Source organism: Pseudorasbora parva, chromosome 11 (assembly GCF_024679245.1).
Source record: "Pseudorasbora parva isolate DD20220531a chromosome 11, ASM2467924v1, whole genome shotgun sequence".
In the NCBI taxonomy this organism is placed as follows: domain Eukaryota; kingdom Metazoa; phylum Chordata; class Actinopteri; order Cypriniformes; family Gobionidae; genus Pseudorasbora; species Pseudorasbora parva.
The window spans coordinates 20,057,942-20,077,366 of NC_090182.1; the positions used below are offsets into that span (position 1 = coordinate 20,057,942).

At 36.6% G+C, this 19,425-nt stretch overlaps 1 protein-coding gene across 7 annotated transcripts in view; it reads left to right on the forward strand.

Annotated features, from left to right (window-relative positions):
- The window catches only part of drp2 (dystrophin related protein 2), a 222,245-nt gene that overhangs the window by 175,347 nt on the left and 27,473 nt on the right, over positions 1–19,425 (forward strand). For 6 of the 7 annotated variants that reach the window (XM_067457356.1, XM_067457350.1, XM_067457352.1 and 3 more), the window contains 9 exons: positions 1,187–1,248; positions 1,712–1,786; positions 4,271–4,472; positions 7,375–7,460; positions 11,403–11,560; positions 15,640–15,806; positions 16,874–16,985; positions 17,400–17,536; positions 18,559–18,624. In XM_067457356.1, the coding sequence (XP_067313457.1) occupies positions 1,187–1,248; positions 1,712–1,786; positions 4,271–4,472; positions 7,375–7,460; positions 11,403–11,560; positions 15,640–15,806; positions 16,874–16,985; positions 17,400–17,536; positions 18,559–18,624 (1,065 nt within the window). Of the gene's footprint in view, positions 1–1,186; positions 1,249–1,711; positions 1,787–4,270; positions 4,473–7,374; positions 7,461–11,402; positions 11,561–15,639; positions 15,807–16,873; positions 16,986–17,399; positions 17,541–18,558; positions 18,625–19,425 lie in introns of those variants that run through there. The other variant, XM_067457358.1, reaches the window with a different exon arrangement.

A 19,425-nucleotide genomic window follows, 5' to 3' on the forward strand; every position in this document is an offset into this window, starting at 1 on the left:
ATACATGTATCACATTTATCTTGTTCTTGCCATGTGTAGTATATGAGCTTTTCACTGTACGCCATCAAGACAACCCTTATGTTTGAGCACTTAAAGACATTGAGATCTTTGTTCAAGATTACTGTTGTCTCTCATACTATGACAATGTTTTATTTGCTGTATTTACAACTAATAACTGCATATTAAATGAAGTGATATGATTATGATCTACTTGAACTTAACTCCTACCTGATCAAAAACTCTCTAAATTTTCTATCCTCCTACACTGCCCCTACCCCTAAACCTACCCATCACAGGAAACCTTCTGCATTTTTACTTTCTCAAAAAAAAAAAAAACTCACCCTGTGTGATTTATAAGCATTTTGAAAAGTGGGGACATGGGTAATGTCCTCATAGTTCACACTCTCCTTGTTATACCTATGTCATTATAAACATTTGTGTCCTGATATTACACACACACACACACACACACACACACACACACACACACACACACACACACACACACACACACACACACACACACACACACACAGAGAGAGAGAGAGAGAGAGAGAGAGAGAGAGAGAGAGAGAGAGAGAGAGAGAGAGAGAGAGAGAGCATTAGAGTAACACACAACACTAAAATAATGCAATAAACAATAACTAAACTGAAAATAAAACACACCAATGTACAACATTACAGATTAAAAAAAATGAGAAGAAACTAAATGATTTAACTGAATGCATACCAGTAGGTAACTAAATTAAACAATATATATAAAGCTATGGGTGTGTATACAAAATATTTGTACATTTAAAGGTGTAGTACACCCAGAAATGAAAATTCTGACAATTTATGCAACCTCATATCATGGCAAACCCAAATGGCTCTAATTTATTATTTTTTCTTCTGTGCTTAGTAAGCAACTCCAAAATTTGAATATGCAGATACATGCAAATACACGTTGAAAGCTACAAATTATTCAGATTTGCATTTGTGCATAGAATAAACAAAGTAATATGTGTTTGGAGTGGCATGAGGGTAATAAATAATGAAAAATGTGTAACTAAAGAATTTTCTTTTTTGGGTGAACTGTTCCTTTAATGTTTCTCTCACATGTGTTTTCCCTCTTCTCTCGATGTTTTTCTATTTTTAGTTTCACTACTCTGCTCTTATATCTCTCTCTTTCTCTACCCTTTTATAGCCATCAGGCCCAGACAACCTGCTGGGACCATCCAAAGATGACTGAATTATACCAAGCTCTGGGTGAGGCAATTAAACACAATTAAAATCTGCTCTTATATCTTCTGTGTCTACTTCTCGCTGTGAAAACGTGATGTGGACACACACAAGCTCAATACACCAACTAGAAGATGGTCTCACGCCGAGCACGATTTCTTTACCTGGACCTCTAATTATAACCTAATATTTCATCCCACCCCAGAGACGTCGACAGCTCTCTCGTTAACCCGAGGACAGCTGGGCCAACAAGCCAACCCATAGCTTCTAATTAGTAATGATTAAAGGGCGTTTACTCTGTGTGTTAATCTGATGCGACGTGACACCGGTAGTCTAAACACTTGGGCACGGCATGAGCATAAACCGCTCAACCCCACTGAAGTGACACATTGCTTTCTGTCTCTCTGTTTGCCAATTCATGGCTTTTTTTTTCTTTTTCCTTGTTATTCTCTCTTTTTACTGTCCCATCTCTCCTGCTGTTCTCTCACAGCGGACCTGAATAACATCAAGTTCTCTGCATACCGGACGGCCATGAAGCTGAGGCACGTGCAGAAGGCTTTAAGATGTATGTAAAACAGCAGCACCCACATTGGTTTGCCCTTTCCCTCTCCTGTTCTCTGAACCCAACTCATTGATTATTCGCGTGCGGGGCCGGGCCTGCTGTGCTCTTCTGATCTGTCTTTTTCATTAGAGGCTAGTGATTTTTATGTAGCTTAATTAAGCCTAATAATTGGTGTGATTGTACTTCTTCGGGGGTGGTAATTAAGAAGTCTGCATGAGGAATTAACCACTGTTCCCCTTGTGACACGCTTTGCGGGTGAAGGTTTATCTGCCTCTGTCCAGACAGGAGCTCTTTCTCGTTGACAGTTCACTTCTTTCCCTCAGCCCCCCTCCCACTGTGCTCATAATATAAATATACACGGTAACTCTTTACAATACAGATGCACTAATATGCATGAATTCATGCTTAAAGGAACTGTATGTAAGAAATGTATTTTAATTAATCATAAAATGGCCGTGATATGTCACTATGGATATTGTAATTTAAAAGTTGTTGTTGCAGCCCTCAACTGATGTTGATGTTGACATGTTGTGTTTCGGCCTGAAGCTCCACCCTCCACCGATCTACCAATCACAAAGTCAGTGTTTCGCCATCCGGGTTGCCATATCTGCTCTAAGCACAGCTGCAGCCAATCTGGCAATCTCGAGTCAGGGGGAGGGGGAGAGGGGCTACACCGCTCTACAGTCATTTAAAAGTGATTGCATTTAGTACCAGTTTTGGCCACAATCCTACATACACTTCCTTTAACTAATGCACAGCTAATTATGAGTTAATGTGTGACTCATGGAGAACTAAACCTTTTATTAATGATTATTACATCAGCAACAAATGAAGATTCTGTATGATTAGTAGATTCAATAATATATGAATAGCTAATAACTAAATGTGTCATCATGTAATTCCCAAATAATATATTATATTAATAACTAATAATGTAAATGTGTATATTAATTACCAAAATGGTCAAAGCTACACTGTAAAAAAATGTTATGACAACATGGGTTTTAACTCATCAAAATAAGTTAAGAAATATTCAACTTCTTTTATAAGTTATACAAGATTAGGAATTTTTACTTTTCATAGTTCAATACTTTTAATTATTACAATACTCCTGACTATTAAATAATTGTTAAGTAATATGTCATTGTGGTTATGGGTTTTTATTTAATTTTGAATTAGTTAACAGTCATGCGTTATTAGTTAAGCATGAATTAATACATATTAGTGCACCCATATTGTAAAGTGTTACCATATACACTTGTCCTTATAAGGCCGTTTTATGCTTTTAAGAGCATTTCAAAAAATAATTGAGCACTTTTAAGACATCTGCTTAAATACACAATCAATGGGGCTTGGCTATGCTAACTAGCCAAACTTGACTCCTTTGTGGAGAATTTTAAATCCTTTGGTTAGCAGAATGAATGGATTCTTATACAACGTGTGTGTTTCAAATTTGATAAGTATATAATCAAGTAATGTAGTCAAAATTGTATTTTTAAGCATTTATAAAATGCATTGTACCACATTTTTGATTCATTACATTCCAAAGCATAATTTTGTGCTTTTTACTGCACTACATTTCATAAATAAAAGTGTTTTTTGTTTTTACCTTTAATACTTAATTGCATTACAAATGTGGTACTTACTTTCTTGTACTCAAGTAAAACTTTAAATTTATTCTACTTGAGTAAAATACAGTACTTTTAATTTAATAAAATGTTTTATGTAATTACGTATTCAATTATATTCAACATAAAACGTAGTGCAGTAAAAAGTACAATATTATGCTTTGGAATGTGGAATGTTGTGAAGCAAATTTTTTCCAATGAAAAACTCTCTAATAAAGTACAGACACTTGAATAATGTACTTAAGCAGAGTAAAAATACTTCTCTGGTGGGGACATATTGTACCTGACACACACACACACACACACACACACACACACACACACACACACACACACACACACACACACACACACACACACACACACACACAAACCTTATTACAGTATTTATTACGGTAAACTACAAAAGTATTATAGTAAACTGTAATCCCTCTCTCTCTCTCTCTCTCTCTCTCTCTCTCTCTCTCTCTCTCTCTCTCTCTCTCTCTCTCTCTCTCTCTCTGTCTCTGTCTGCACTTTGACTCCTGTTTTGCTAGTATATGTCATTAGCCGAATGAATAACCGGGCTGCTATAGAAACTGTGTTGATGATTGAGGAGGGCTGTATAAAGAGAGCAACAACAAAAAGCCTGTTACTGTCTGCCTACCCACCTAACCCTGAAAGCACTGTGGCCACTCAGCTTCCATATTTCAGCTCATTATCCAATTAGGATGACATCAGCATACAAACTTAAGCCCTATACTCTCAATGCTGCACTAGAAATGGCCAAATAAAATGATGTTAGAGCAGTCAAATCCAATTAGGTAACACTCCACATGCAGTAATAAGCATCTGGCCTATATGTGCATGTGTTTTCTAGTGGACCTGTTGAAACTGAGCAGCATGGTGGACGTGTTTAGAGAACAGGATTTGCAGCATGCCGAACATGTGATGGATGTGGTCGAGATCATCCACGCTCTCACTTCCCTCTACGAGAGACTAGAAGAGGAAAGATCCGTCTTGATCAATATCCCCCTGTGCGTCGACATGTGTCTCAACTGGCTGCTGAACGTTTACGACAGGTACTGACGGTAATGTCACCCACAACCCCTTTGACCTGCTCCCACAAATGATGTCAAACCAACTCTGCACCCTCCTGCTGTCTGCGAGACACTTTTACTGGTCAGTCACAGCCTGTGTATAAACTAAAGGGCCACCTTTTTCTATGATTTAAGGATCTATGACATGACACTCTTGTCCTGTCTGTTAATTGATTAAAAATGCATTAAAAACTTAAAGCATTTCTGCATTAAAATGTATTTTTATATTTTATTTATATTTACAAGAGTTATATTTTATTTGATACTTTTTACATTTTTGGAAAGATTATTTGCTATATTAGTTGTTTAAATTACTTTTTAGAATTAATTGATTTTCATTTATTATTATTTATTTTATTTCAGTTATTATAATAATTTAGTGTGAGTTTAAAAGTATTTTATTTCTGTTAGTTACCAAGGGTATATTTATCTTTTTTCCTGTAAATTTTTTTTATCTAATATTTAATTTTATTTTATTTCAAATTAACAAATTTGTTAGTTGTTTTAAATTTAACAATAACAACATTGGTCATATTATTATAATACATTTTTGAATTTTCCAAGTCATGTGGTACATAAACTCACCTAAAGGATTATTAGGAACACCATACTAATACTGTGTTTGACCCCCTTTCGTCTTCAGAACTGCCTTCATTTTACGTGGTATTGATTCAACAAGGTGCTGAAAGCATTCTTTAGAAACGTTGGCTCATATTGATAGGATAGCATCTTGCAGTTGATGGAGATTTGTTGGATGCTAATCCAGGGCATGAAGCTCCCCTTCCACCACATCCCAAATGTGCTCTATTGGGTTGAGATCTGGTGACTGTAGGGGGCATCATGTTCAAGAAACCAATTTGAAATGATTCGAGCTTTGTGACATGGTGCATTATCCTGCTGGAAGTAGCCATCAGAGGATGAGTACATGGTGGTCATAAAGGGATGGACATGGTCAGAAACAATGCTCATGTAGGCCGTGGCATTTAAACAATGCCCAATTGGCACTAAGGGGCCTAAAGTGTGCCAAGAAAACATCCCCCACACCATTACACCACCACCACCAGCCTGCACAGGGGTAACAAGGCATGATGGATCCATGTTCTCATTCTGTTTATGCCAAATTCTGACGCCATCTGAAATACCATCTGAATGTCTCAACAGAAATTGAGACCCATCAGACCAGGCAACATTTTTCCAGTCTTCAACTGTCCAATTTTGGTGAGCTTGTGCAAATTGTAGCCTCTTTTTCCTATTTGTAGTGGACATGAGTGGTACCCGGTGGGGTCTTCTGCTGTTATAGCCCATCCGCCTCAAGGTTGTGCGTGTTTCTGAATGTTGTTCCCATTCTGACATTCAGTTTGGAGTTCAGGAGATTGTCTTGACCAGGACCACACCCCTAAATGCATTGAAGCAACTGCCATGTAATTAGTTGATTAGATAATTGCATTATGAGACTTTGAACAGATGTTCCTAATAATCCTTTAGATAAGTGTACAGTTCACACACACACACACAAAAAAATAATAAATAAAATAATCTGACCTTTTTATGACAAATAATATAAAGCCACACATCACAGTTTTTTTTTCAACTGTGATGTGTGGCTTCCCAACAATGTATATATATTTTTCCCTAGAAAAACATATTTTTAAACTGTACACTCAAATGTATATAAGGTGTAAGGAAAAATATGCTATTACGCTTTACTTGCTAGTTATGCAACAAAAAATCATTCAATTGAAAATGTATAAGTTATTATAAGTATAAGAAATTACATAATTTTTCAAAATCTTATATAACAAACATGCCAAAAAAAAACTTGCCAAATGTGGACACTTTTATTGACCCTTAAATATCTTACCTTTAGGCAAAGCTGTATTTTTCTTTTCCCTCAGTTAAGTGAATGACTGAGAAATCACCAGCAGGAAACTAATCAGACTGTAGGAGTTAAAAGCTCCACTGACTGACTCTAAAAATCACATTCTGTACTGGCTTAGCCAACGTAAAAAAATAAATTAATTAAAAACAGATTTATTTCTTCTTTTTTCATTAACCATCATGAATTTGTCTCTAATATATACCAGACTCTTAACTACCTACTGCTAATGACTGGAAATCAGAGCTCTCACCCTGTGAATAATTGGTAGTAATTGCTTTTTTGTTTTGCTACAAATTAATGTGAATAAGAATGAGCAGCATGCATGAGGATGATAATGACAAACTCTCAGTCAAACAAGAAAGCCAAACAAGGTAGGAAATGTTCCCTTTAGTAGCATTACTGACAGGGGATTCCTTGTTATACACAGCAAAATGTGTTTTGGTAGTGCTTGATCAGTTTTCTAGAATATTTTTGGATCTGTACAGCAATCTGTTTGGATTTGATAGTGAGATTTTGATCTCAGTGGAGCTCAAATGCTTCCTGACCTGTTTTAGTCTTTTTGACAGGTCTATCTGGGGCAGTAAATGTAAAATGTCTTTTCTCATAAGCATAAAACATTGAATAAGGCAAGAAATGTACCACTATACAAATATTTGAAAAGTTCACTGTGTAAATATACTGGCTACATCACTATTTTGCTCAGCTAGCAGTACCAGCCCCTGGCCACATCCTCATTAAGGATTCAGATGTTTTGGAGGAAGTTACTTCTTCTGAACTTTATATATTGACCTTAAATCTGAGATAGCTTGTTAATGACTGTAGTAGTGAGCCAAGGCAGTTGCTGAGATGATTTTTTCAGCATTGTGTAGTAAATCCATGAAGAAACATTGAGCCAACTGTACCATATGTTTTGTCCTGGTTACCTATGTAGAAGAAACACAGTTTTTAATGTTAAATATGTGTTCGTATTTCTTTCAAATTTTTGGCATGTGTTCCTTTCTCTAGTGGTCGCAATGGTAAGATGCGAGTGCTCTCCTTCAAGACGGGCCTGGTTATTCTATGCAATGCAGACATCCAGGAAAAATATAAATGTGAGTAGAGTTTTATTATCTTTATAAAGGGAAAGTTCACCCCAAAATTGAAATTCTGTCATTAATTACTCACAACAATGTTGTTTCATTGTTGTTAAAACAAATCCATATGAATTGAGTGGTTTAGTCCAAAGTTTCTGAAGAGACACGATCAGTTTATATGATGAACAGATTGAATTTAGGCTTTTATTCACATATAAACATTAACTCACACATTAGTTGTGGTAAATGGAAGCTCAAGCATGTTCACTTGATGTGTATGAGCCAATGAGGTTCCTTCTCGTGTGACGCCTGTTTGAGTTTCACAAAGAACCAAAAAGGTTTGTTCTCGTGCGTCAAGCCTGTCATGTTTATGTTCGCTGATCAATGGGTATATGTGGATAAAAGCCTAAATTCAATCATATGAAGCGATCGTGTCTCTTCAGGAAAATGTGGACACCACCACTTAATTAATATGGATTAGTTTTATGATCTCTTTATGAACTTTTTAAAGCCTCAAAGTGGAAGTTGGCATAGCTGTCTATGGAGGGACAGATTCTCTAAAGATGAATGAAAGTCTTATGGGTTTGGGACGACACAAGGGAAAGCAATTAATGACAGAATTTTCAACTAACCATTTAAGCTGCCATTAGCTGATACTTACAACTTTCAAAGGTTTGGAGTTGTGAAGATTTTTTGAATGAAGTCTCTTGCGCTCACCAAGGCTGCATTTATTTATATAAAAAATTACATTAAAACCTGTAATATTATAAAATATCATTAAAAATCACATTATTATTATTATTATTATTATTATTATTATTATTATTATTATTATTATTATTATTATTATTATTATTATTATTATTATTACATATTATTTAAAATAGTTGTGCTTCTTAATATTTTTTTGAACACTGAAATGATAATTATAAATGCCTTTTTCTCTCATGTTTTTATTTTTTTTATTATCAATTTAATGCGTCCTAGCTGAATAAATTGAATTTATTAAAAATTGAATTTATTTTTACTAACCTCAAATGTGAATGGTAGTGTAGGCATAGGCTTTTGTGCTTGGGGTGCACCTTGGGGTATAATTTATTATTATAAACAATAATTAAATAATTAAAGGATTAAAAGGGATTTAAGGGAATAAAGAAATAAAAATGGTAAAATAAGTTTATAAATAAGTATAATTGTAGTTGGCTAATGAAGTAATAAATAACTATTTGTAAATAATGTTTTATTTCAAAATGTGCACAATTTCCCTCTTATTTGTATGTCTAATATGTAGAAAAGGCAACGTTTTTTTGCTTCGTCGTAACATTAATTTATGAATTAGGTCTATATAAATCATGGTTGCATTTTTTCAATTCAAAACGCCTTCTTTGATTTGACTGGCCAGTTCGATCATTTTGACATTGACAAGCTACTACACCACTGAGGTAGAGAAGATTCAAAATTAATCTGCCTAAAATTTTTACTTTTAAAGTAGTTTGTCATCCTAAAAACAATCAACTTTACTGATGAGATAAGAAATTATATATGATAAAACAAATGTATTCATGGTCATCCATCCTAAACTTCACATATGAGTGTAGGTGCAGGTGATTTAAAGTTTTACTGTCCTTGTAGGACTTTTGGTTGCCACAATGTCAGCAAAACCTGATCACCACACTTCTAACCTTCATTGGGATCTGTGGTTCATTAGCACTAAAGTGAAAAAAGCATGTGTCATAGTGCAACGTCATAGTTTTTCTCTCATGGGGTTTTCCTCTCGTGGGGTTTTCCTTTTGACTTCTCTAATGTTTTAAAACTCCATCTGTGGCCTAAATCTGAAGAGAGTGGGTTAGTGGGAAATTTAACAGCGCAGTCACAAGCAGGACCCAGTAAATGAGAGTCAGAACACATCGGAGGAGAATAGTCCAAGCCAGCGGTGGACATCCTTGGGTCATAATACATTCTGGTGATCATTATAACACCCAAACTTTTCCTAAAATGTGAGATTTTCATCATTAAAGAGAGTGAACACTGATTAAATGATCCGTTTTGTCATTTCGACAGTAAAGAGCATATCCGCCCTAACTAATGTGTAGATGGAGACCTATTGACCATGGACAAATTATAGTCCTGCAGAGCCCTTGTGGTAATTGTGATTTTTTTTCCTGTTGGTAAATCCTATTTAAGCTGTTTTTGGAACTTGGTGGCTTGTTTTTATCTGGTCTAAGCTGGTCATAAACTGGTCCAAACTGTTCATTATTCGGACATCTAATTTGATCACCATAAGTAGCTGGTTTGTTGGTGGTGTTCAAGCTTATACCAGCCAATGACAAGCTTAAGCCCAAAATATTCTTCAGTCGTCTATTAAGTGCGGTCCATGCACTGTCCGTTACATCATTTTCGTCATCAGGAGGGTCCGTGGAGATTTTCCAACTACAAATAGACTTTATCATAAAGTCCCAATTTGGATAAATAAAGTAACAAACAGAAATAGCAAAGAAGATGCAGTAACATTGCAGTTGAAAACATAAACACAACTTGTGTGCAATACGTTGCACTGGTGTGCAGTGACTAGTAATCAACATCAAATCTGTGAGTGGCCAGGAACACATAACATCTCTCATGTCTTTGTTTATTTCATATCTGGCACAGAACCACTAGCACAAAGAGCTTTTCATCTGTTTTACATCTACAGTGGCTTCTGGATATCAGGCCACAGTCGGCATCTCAGTTAGAGGCCGCCCGGGGCTCTGGCACTGATTGACCTGGTCTAATAATCTGTCCTTGGACTATGAGGCTGGTGTACATGTGGTTGCGAATGTGTACATGTGCCTGCACTGTGTGTGCCAACCACTTTAGATGGTGCTATTTTTACTGGCACTGCAGAGATTATTCTCACTCCTGTCAGGATCATTCTGCTCATTGATGGCTTCATGACACACACTGTGTGAGCTGTTTTAGCTCTCTCGGCTGACGTTAGACTTTTGTCCACATTTACATCCGTGCATGCATTTAGCATATTTCACCAGACTCCAAGCTGCAAAAAAAAAGAAAAGAAAAGATTTTCTGCTTTTTTCAAAATTTGTTTTCCAATAAAAAAGATTAAAAAAAACTTTAAAACCAGATAGCTCTTTAAACAAACGTCACTGCTCCATTTATATATATATATATATATATATATATATATATATATATATATATATATATATATATATATATATATATATATATATATATGTGTGTGTGTGTGTGTGTGTGTGTGTGTGTTGAATGAAGTTTTTTATTTATTTAATTATAAATCTTATCAGATTTGAGGAGCTTTATAGTTAAAGTGAGAAAAATAATTTTTTTATCATAGGCAGATTTATTTTATTTTAGTATTATTTATATGCTATTATAGTATTTACTATTAATATTTTGGATTCCCTTTTATATTTATATATTTATATTTTCAGTTTTCATTTTAGTTAACGTTTTGGTAATTATGTTGTGCTTATGTCATTTTAATATTTTTTTGTTTATTTAATGGATTTAATGTCTGTTTTGCCTTATTTTAATTTTTGTTATTTTGACACAACTTGTCTAGCAATGGCAAAGTTTTCAACTAATATTTTTTTCTTTATTTTATTTCAGCTTTATTTAATTTAACATAATTTATTTGTAATAGTTTTAGTAGTTAACAATATCAGCACTAGTAAGAGGAGCTAGAGTTAATGTAAAATGTACTCTGTAATGTGAAAGTCATTCTTAACAATGGTTAAGAATTTTATTTTTGCAGTGCCAACACATTACAGATCAAAGTGTTAGCCATCTCGCCTCACACCTCTATAACCTAAAGGCATTTAAGTCTCACATTCTCAATTTGCCCACCTCCAGAGTTCTCCACTCTGGCACAAAGCTTCTTTTCCCTAGGGTCTCCTTTTAGTGCAGTATTCAACCAGGTCTTCTGCTTGTGTATTGCAGACCTTTTCAGACAGGTGTGTGGTCCAGGTGGTCTGACAGATCAGAAGCATCTCAGTCTGTTACTGCACGAGGCCATTCAGATCCCTCGGCAGCTCGGGGAGGTGGCGGCATTTGGGGGGAGCAATGTGGAGCCCAGTGTCCGCAGCTGCTTTCGGATGGTAAGACTTCTTTAGCTAACCAGATTATCTATCAGTATCTCATAACAGTATCTCAGAGATTCAGTATCTCTCTTTTTCTCCGATTTGCACTCTGTTCAGATGATGAAAGGCCTCCCTCTACACAGACCCTTTGCTCTCTGTGATGAGCAAATCTTAAATATTTGGACCAGAGACATATTTTCTCACTTTCCTTCTTTATTGCCTGTCACATTTCTCTCTATCACACTCTCTCTCCTAACTGGGCTCTGCTTCTCCTGGTTTTTGGGCTGGAACGTACAGAGATTAATTAGCTGTTCTGTGACTTTATTCCATTGGGCTTCAGTGAGTCACTGGCCAGAAACATACTCAACACAAATGCTTGGTCAGTGCTTGGCAGTCCTGTTGTACTTATTAAACCTGTATTTATCCTTTACTGTGCCAGTATCAAACTTGCATGCTCAAGGGGACAATAGTTACCTTCTAACATCTGTGCCATTAAAAGTGAAGTGTGTAATTTCAATGCCATTAACAACACTAAACAGAATATCAAAACAATGGCTATTTTTTACTACTAAAAGTTCCCTTTAAACAGTTTCCTCAGCCATTTATATATCTGGATAGCATCACATAGACGCAGGTATAAATATTTTGGGGAAATCGTGCAAGAATGTATAATATTGTACTTTTATCTTTCGTTATAACTTGATTGGGCAAAGTATCTGATTTTAACTATTTTATATTTTAACATATTTTGAATGTTGAATGTTAGCTGGATTTTAAAAGCTGTAAAAATGCTTCCTCCTTTTCCTCAAAAAATTAAACACATATCATCGTCTCATCTAATGGTTTGTTTAGGAAACCTGTTTTGAAGTATTTTTGCTAGTGACACTAAAAGCACAGAAATTACACCCCTGACTTGTGGTATGTAATTTCGGAGAGGCTAGCCAATAGCAAGCTTTCTTTGAAATCATGACCCCCCTCTCCCTTCAGAGCATCTCTAAAACCACACCTCCTCCAAAACAGGAAAGAGCAGAGTCTGCAAAGCGTCATGAGAGACATCTGCAGAGCAGAGTCTGCAAAGCGTCATGAGAGACGCTAATTATCTTGTGACGTTAAATTACCTCATGTCTCAAAGCACGTGCGATTGCTTCAAAAGAGGACTGTAACAAGGTTCTTAGATGGGAAGGAAGGAGGCGGTAACTGGCGAACATTCAACAACTTTATTAAGTAAATAAATAAACAAACAAAGCGAAAGTAAACCGCGGGCAGCCCCTCACGGACGACTGCCTGCACACACATAATAAAACACAGGCAGCCCCTCACAGACGTCTGCCTGCACACACACAACAAAACATAAACATAACATAAAATCCAGGCCTGGTCCTCTCTTGACTTCCTCTGCCTTCGCTCCTCCTTTTATGCTCCCGTCACTCGGCTGCGAGACGAGACCAGTGTGGCGCGCAGCTGGCGCTCATTAGCACTCGTCACCGGCCCGCTCTCACAGTCCCTCGCCCCGCTGCTTGCCACAAGTACATGTATATTCTTGCAAAAGAGGAAGCATATGCACTACTTTATGCTTTATGCAAGCATTTTATAGCACCGTAACCACCATAGACATTGATCTATATAATTAGAAATGGCCCCACATATTTGATTTTTGATTCTTGATATTTGATTCTTGCACTGCTCTGCTACACTTCATTACGCAGCGTTCTGTATGTTAGGATGCCAAAAAGGTTTAAAAGTTACATTTTAGTCTGGTTTGCCTTAGAGTTTTAAAAGAGCTCATCAATGTCAAAATGATTGAGATGGCCAATCAAATCGACGTAGGCGGTTTACATTCTCTTTTGGCTCATGCAGTCTTCACACACAGACGAGCGCATCAATCTACCACTGAATGCAATTACAGAGAGAGACTCTATTCTTTTCGGTGAAATCACAAAACAAAATGCACACAAACATGTCCCTGCTCTTAATATACAATCATTGATGTACATCTTTGATTTTAAGGAAGAAGAACATTTTTTTTTTTTTATGAGGGCGGATTAGAACCCAAAACCTTTCACATGGTTTACAAACATTTTACTACCAGACAACTAGGGAATTCAAATTCCTGCCACAGATCTATGTATTTATTCACTAATGTGTGAATAAATACATAGGACTGATAATATATAAGACGCAAATGAATTAAAATATTGTTCGCAATATAACTATTTTTAACTTTCTTTGCTAAATTCTCTTCAGTATGTTCCACTGACACTATTGTTCTAAAGTTTGGGGACATTTTGACTTTTTAATGTTTTTTTTAAAGAAGTCTGCTCAGCAAGGCTACATTTATTTGATAAAAAATACCATGCCACATAGACACATAGAAGTGGGAGAAAATATTGAAAGGGCAATATATCGTCCTTCACTATGCGATAAGATAATCGATACATTGCTGTCGACATTAATAAATTAAGGCACTCTAAATAGATTTCCCTGCTCCCAGCGTTGGCTCCTCAAAGGTAGCGCTCAACATATGAATAAGGGAAACCTGAACGCGAGTTAACTTGCCTAAGAAAAATAGTTTTTTAACGGGATGGCGGACAGCAGTTTGAGTAAAATAATAGATGGCCCAGCCAGTTTTAAGTCCAAAGTCTGGGAAACCTGTACTTAACCTTTTCACAGGCATGTTTTAGTAGTTGGACAGATACTGTGATCTATCATTACAGGATTTTCTAGTAATATATTGATTATCGCAGAATTGCTGTATCGTGATATTATCAGCATGTGTCTTGTAACGGAACACATCGTTTGGTACTGAAAGTGAAAATTGATAATATAATTACATTTGAAAGCTAGATGCAGTGCAGATTTATGCAGTGCAGATAATACAGTGCAGACTACGTTCTGACAAATTTCAAAACACAGCTATGTGAAATCAAGCTTTCGAAAAAGTTTGGATCCAAATACCAACTTAATAGGAATTAGTAGTCCATAATAATTAAGAAAAATGAAGGCCCTAATGCCTGCTGACATCTTCTCATCTCTCTTATGAGGCTGTAATTCAGAAAATGAAGGGGCATCATAACCTTCTGGCATTTTATTCTACTGATGGCCTAATTATGAAATTGGTGTATGCCACAGGTTTCCTGTACAATGGCCTTAAACCATTCGTTCTTAGAACAGGATTTAATTAAGGACTGATGAACTAAGAACATGTGCGCAAATTGCAGGCACATATAATTAAAATGAATTTATTTTCTCGTTTGTTCCATGTCTGCCTTTTTATTACTGGAGGAAATTCCACTGTGGCAAGAAGTACTTTCCAATTACAGCATTTTTCACCAGCTGCATTAATCATGACAGGCCAATAAGGAGGCAGCTCAGCAATCCGCCATTTGTTGTAGCATGTTTCTAGATGAAAAGACTGGATCACTTTATTTGAAGTTATGGACCATCTCACGAGAAACTCTCAGCTCTCCCCGTGGTGTGGACTGTTTAAAAGATCCTTTTTTGTTGTTTCATTGAAACTTCTGAAGTGCTCCACTCAGCTCTACACTGACTTTGGTCTCAATTCCAGACCTCAAGCATTGCTAAAGACACACACACACACACACACACACACACACACACACACACACACACACACACACACACACACACACACACACACACACACACACTGCGGTGGCCTCTAAGAAGACTGTACACTCCAGCGACTACTAAGGACTAGAGATACTCATGTTAATTATACATTTCTGCCCAAGCTTCAGAGGAAAAGCCCTAGGGAAATCAACCTTTTAATGCATCTTCGATGCGTATTTAATGAGAATTTAGCACGTTCCAGATTTTGATGTCATCTTATTTTATTAGGATTATTGCCTGTCATCCATGTCCCATCAGGTCACTGTAACAAGGGGAATCCTATCTTGAGATTGTATCCGTCCCTTTCATGGGGCCATAATTCCCCAGGATGTGCTTTTACAGGGTGCTTGTGCCCATCAGCTACCAGAAGTTGTTTTGGTGCTTAATTAGGCAGGGATAATGAACAATATGGCCGCTGGGTGTGTTGATTCATGCAACTTGTTGCTTTTTGCTTATTTTTCCTCTAGGCTCCAGGTAAGTCTGCAATCGAGGTGACTCACTTCCTGGAGTGGATGGTTCTAGAGCCTCAGTCGGTGGTGTGGCTTCCGGTTTTGCACCGAGTGACTGTGGCTGAGACTGCCAAGCACCAGGCACGCTGCTATATCTGTAAGCAGTGCCCTATCAAGGGCTTCAGGTGAGCTACTGCAGTGCTGATCAAAGGTTTTGAGGAAATAGCACTATATTTGAGGAATGTGAGTAATATACATAGGTTGTTAATGGGCTGGTTTTCTGTTTGTAAATTAAATAGGGCTGAGAATAATTGAATATGTGAATACTGTTAAAATGTATACATGTATATGTCCATGTTCATTTATTTTTAATATTTATTTTAATAACATTTCTATTTTTATATATGATTTTCTTAAAATTAAAATTGAATACAATACATTAAGATTAATTCGGAAAAAAAAAGAAAAAAAATCATGATTTACCTGCTGAAAAAAAAACATCTTAGTAACCAGAATGCAATATGTACACTATCATTAAAAAGTTTGTAGTCAAGAAATTCATACTTTTATTCAGCAAGGATGCAGTAAGTACATGTTGTTAATTAATATTACTTAAATATATATTTTTACACTGTAGCGTTGACACATTAAAATAAAGTGTAACCACAAATTCTATATATTTATTAAATAAATGCTGTTCTTTTAATCCTGAAAAAGTATCATGGTTTCGACAAGAATATTAAAGCAACACAACATCGATGTTTTCAATATCGATGATAATAATACAAATGTTTCTTGAGCACCAAATGAGCATATTAGAATATTTCTGAAGGATCATGTGATATGGAAGACTGGAGTAATGATGCTGACAGTTCAGTTTTGCCAGTTTTATACATGAATAAATTCACATTTTATAAATAAATGTAAAATATATAACAATAGAAAACGGTTTATTTAAATAGTAATATTTCTGTATATAATTATAATTATTATTTTTTTTTAATTTTTTTTACTGTTTTCATTTGTGAGCGTTCAAAAAAAAAAATGGTAGTGTACAGTAAGTAATATTGATCAGTATACTGATCAACCAGTACTACTAAACCATCAACATCCAGCATAAAGCATCCTTCTAGCCTTAAGTTTTTATTCTCAGCAGGGTAGTCTGGATTCATATTTTAAAATATTCGCTATCCTAAAATTAACACATCTATGTATCGATGTAAAATGCATCCCTGCCTTATCACTTTTTCAGATACCGTAGTCTGAAACAGTTCAATGTGGACATCTGCCAGACATGTTTTCTGACAGGCCGGACTACCAAGGGCAAGAAACTACACTACCCCATCATGGAGTACTACACCCCGGTACATATGCTTTGTTACTTTCCTTGCCAACTGGCAGTTTGTGCTTGCTCAAAGGTTTTAAATTCAATAACTATTGTTCAAGGCACTGTGCAAAATAAATATGAATTGAACCGAATTGATCTTCTGCAGTGAAATATAGCATTAGGCCATTTGCTTAATGGTTCTCCCATGCTCCAGTCTCCAGAGTTTTATAGGTGGGCGTCTTTATTATGCACCAGCTTTCTGTAGCTGCTCAAGAGATGATAGATTGAAATGGGAGGAAGACAAATGTGTGTGTGTGTAGAAACTGATGTACTGGCTGTGTGTCTGAGGAATGTTACGAAGAGGATGTTTTGTGTCTCAATCGCTCATGTTCTCTCATTTTTCTCTCCGCTGGCTCTTTTTCTGTTTCTCTCGCTTTCTGAATCATTCCAGACGACCTCAGGCGAGAAGATGAGGGACTTTGCAAAGACACTAAAGAACAAGTTCCGCTCAAAGCAGTACTTTAGCAAACACCCTCAGAGGGGCTACCTGCCTGTTCAATCAGTATTGGAGGTGGAGAGCTCTGAGACGTGAGTTTGACTTTCGCTGATAAGAATCACACCTAAATGCCATTGTGCTCTTTTTAAAGGTTTATTTGTGGATAAGTGTGGGACTACAAGCAGTGCACTGCAAAAAATCATTCTCTTACCTGCTGAAAAAGAAACCTTGCTCTGGTTTCTGGTTGCCTTGCCAGGATGGGAGACATCTACAAATCAGCCTGTCTAGGTTGAAAGACCAGCTAAGACCCACAAACCATCTTAGGCCAACTTATTCTTTGTCTCATTTCCCAGTAAAAGTTTTTAACCCCCCTTAAATGGTTAGTTCACCCAAAAATGAAATTTATGTCATTAATGAATCACCCACAATGCCGTTCCACACCCGTAAGACCTCCTTTCATCTTCGGAACACAGTTTAGGATATTTTATATTTAGTCCGAGAGCGTATGCAAGTGTATGCACACTATACTGTCCATGTCAAGAAAGGTTTCAAAAAATCATCAAAGTAGTCCATATGTAACATCAGTTAGTTAATTAGAATCTCTTGAAGCATCTAAATTACATTTTCACCCAAAAATAACAAAAACTACTAATTTATTCAGCATTGTCTTCTCTTCCGGGTTTGTTTTCAATCCTCAAATAAAGATTAGAACGGTTATGAATCAGCGTGTTGATTCATGATTTGGATCGCCAATGTCATGTGATTGCAGCAGTTTGGCAGTGTCAAATCATGAATCAACACGCTGATTCATAACCATTTGAATCTTTATTTGAGGATTGAGAACAAACCCGAGAAATTGAGAAATTAAATAGAAAAAAGCCTAGTTGATTTGTTGGTCTTCCAGCTATTTTAGCTGGTCGCCCAGCTTTTTCTCATCATGGCTAACTAAAACGAGCTTTTAAAAAAAACAACTACTTGTCTTTTCCCCCTAAAGTAAGCCAATGGATCAGTCTGACCAAGTTCATAGACCAGCAAACCAGCTTGACCACAAGCATTCATACATAACAAGCTACTTTGCTAACAGGCGTGCATGTATGTGTGTATGTTTTGACAGGCCCTGCTCATCTCCCAGGCTGCCTCATGCAGACACACACAGCCGGATCGAGCATTTTGCCAGCAGGTGAGAGTTCGGTCTTGCACGGACAGTGATCACGCATCAATTTTGCTCTAATATTCTCCCAGCAGCCACATCTGCTCACTCTCCTGAGCTCTGATTGGCATATTGATCCTCTTTACATGGACACATTGTACCAAACAGCCGGGCCTTAACAAAAGCCTTAAAGGAAATGAGAGGGATGTGAGAAAGAGAGAGAGGGACATCAAAAGAGAGAGGGTGAGAGATGGCATTCAGAGGGGTGGACAGGGGTCAGCTGCTTTCCACTAGAAGAATGAAAGCTCCACACACAAGGTCTAGATGGCTTGAGGGAGGTGCTAGCACAGATCAGCCTCATCTGGCCTGGACGGAGTGCACATTACACACTCGGGGAACGAACATGTAAAAACGCTCATAACTACACACAGTTACCCGTGGGGTTCAGTAGTACTTCAGGCTTATGTCACTGTATAGCCAAATATTTTGACTCGTTAAACTAAATTAAAGAAATAATGGATACGGACCAAACACATGAATGAATCACAGACACTTGATACTATTTCAAGGCACTATGCACTGAACAGCATTTACTATTTCAATAACGGAGAAAGACAACTTTAACAACCAGAACATACAATCTATAACTACATCGAATACAACCTACAACCTAAAGCACATTGAATAAAGAGAAAACAATAAGCGATAAACTGGTAGGGCAGCTAGGAAAAACAGATAACGCCTGCCTACACCTCTTCTCAAAAGCAGTTTTTACCTGGCTCTCGGTAAAACAAAAACAGGGAAATCTTTCAGTCTCTAATAACCAAAATG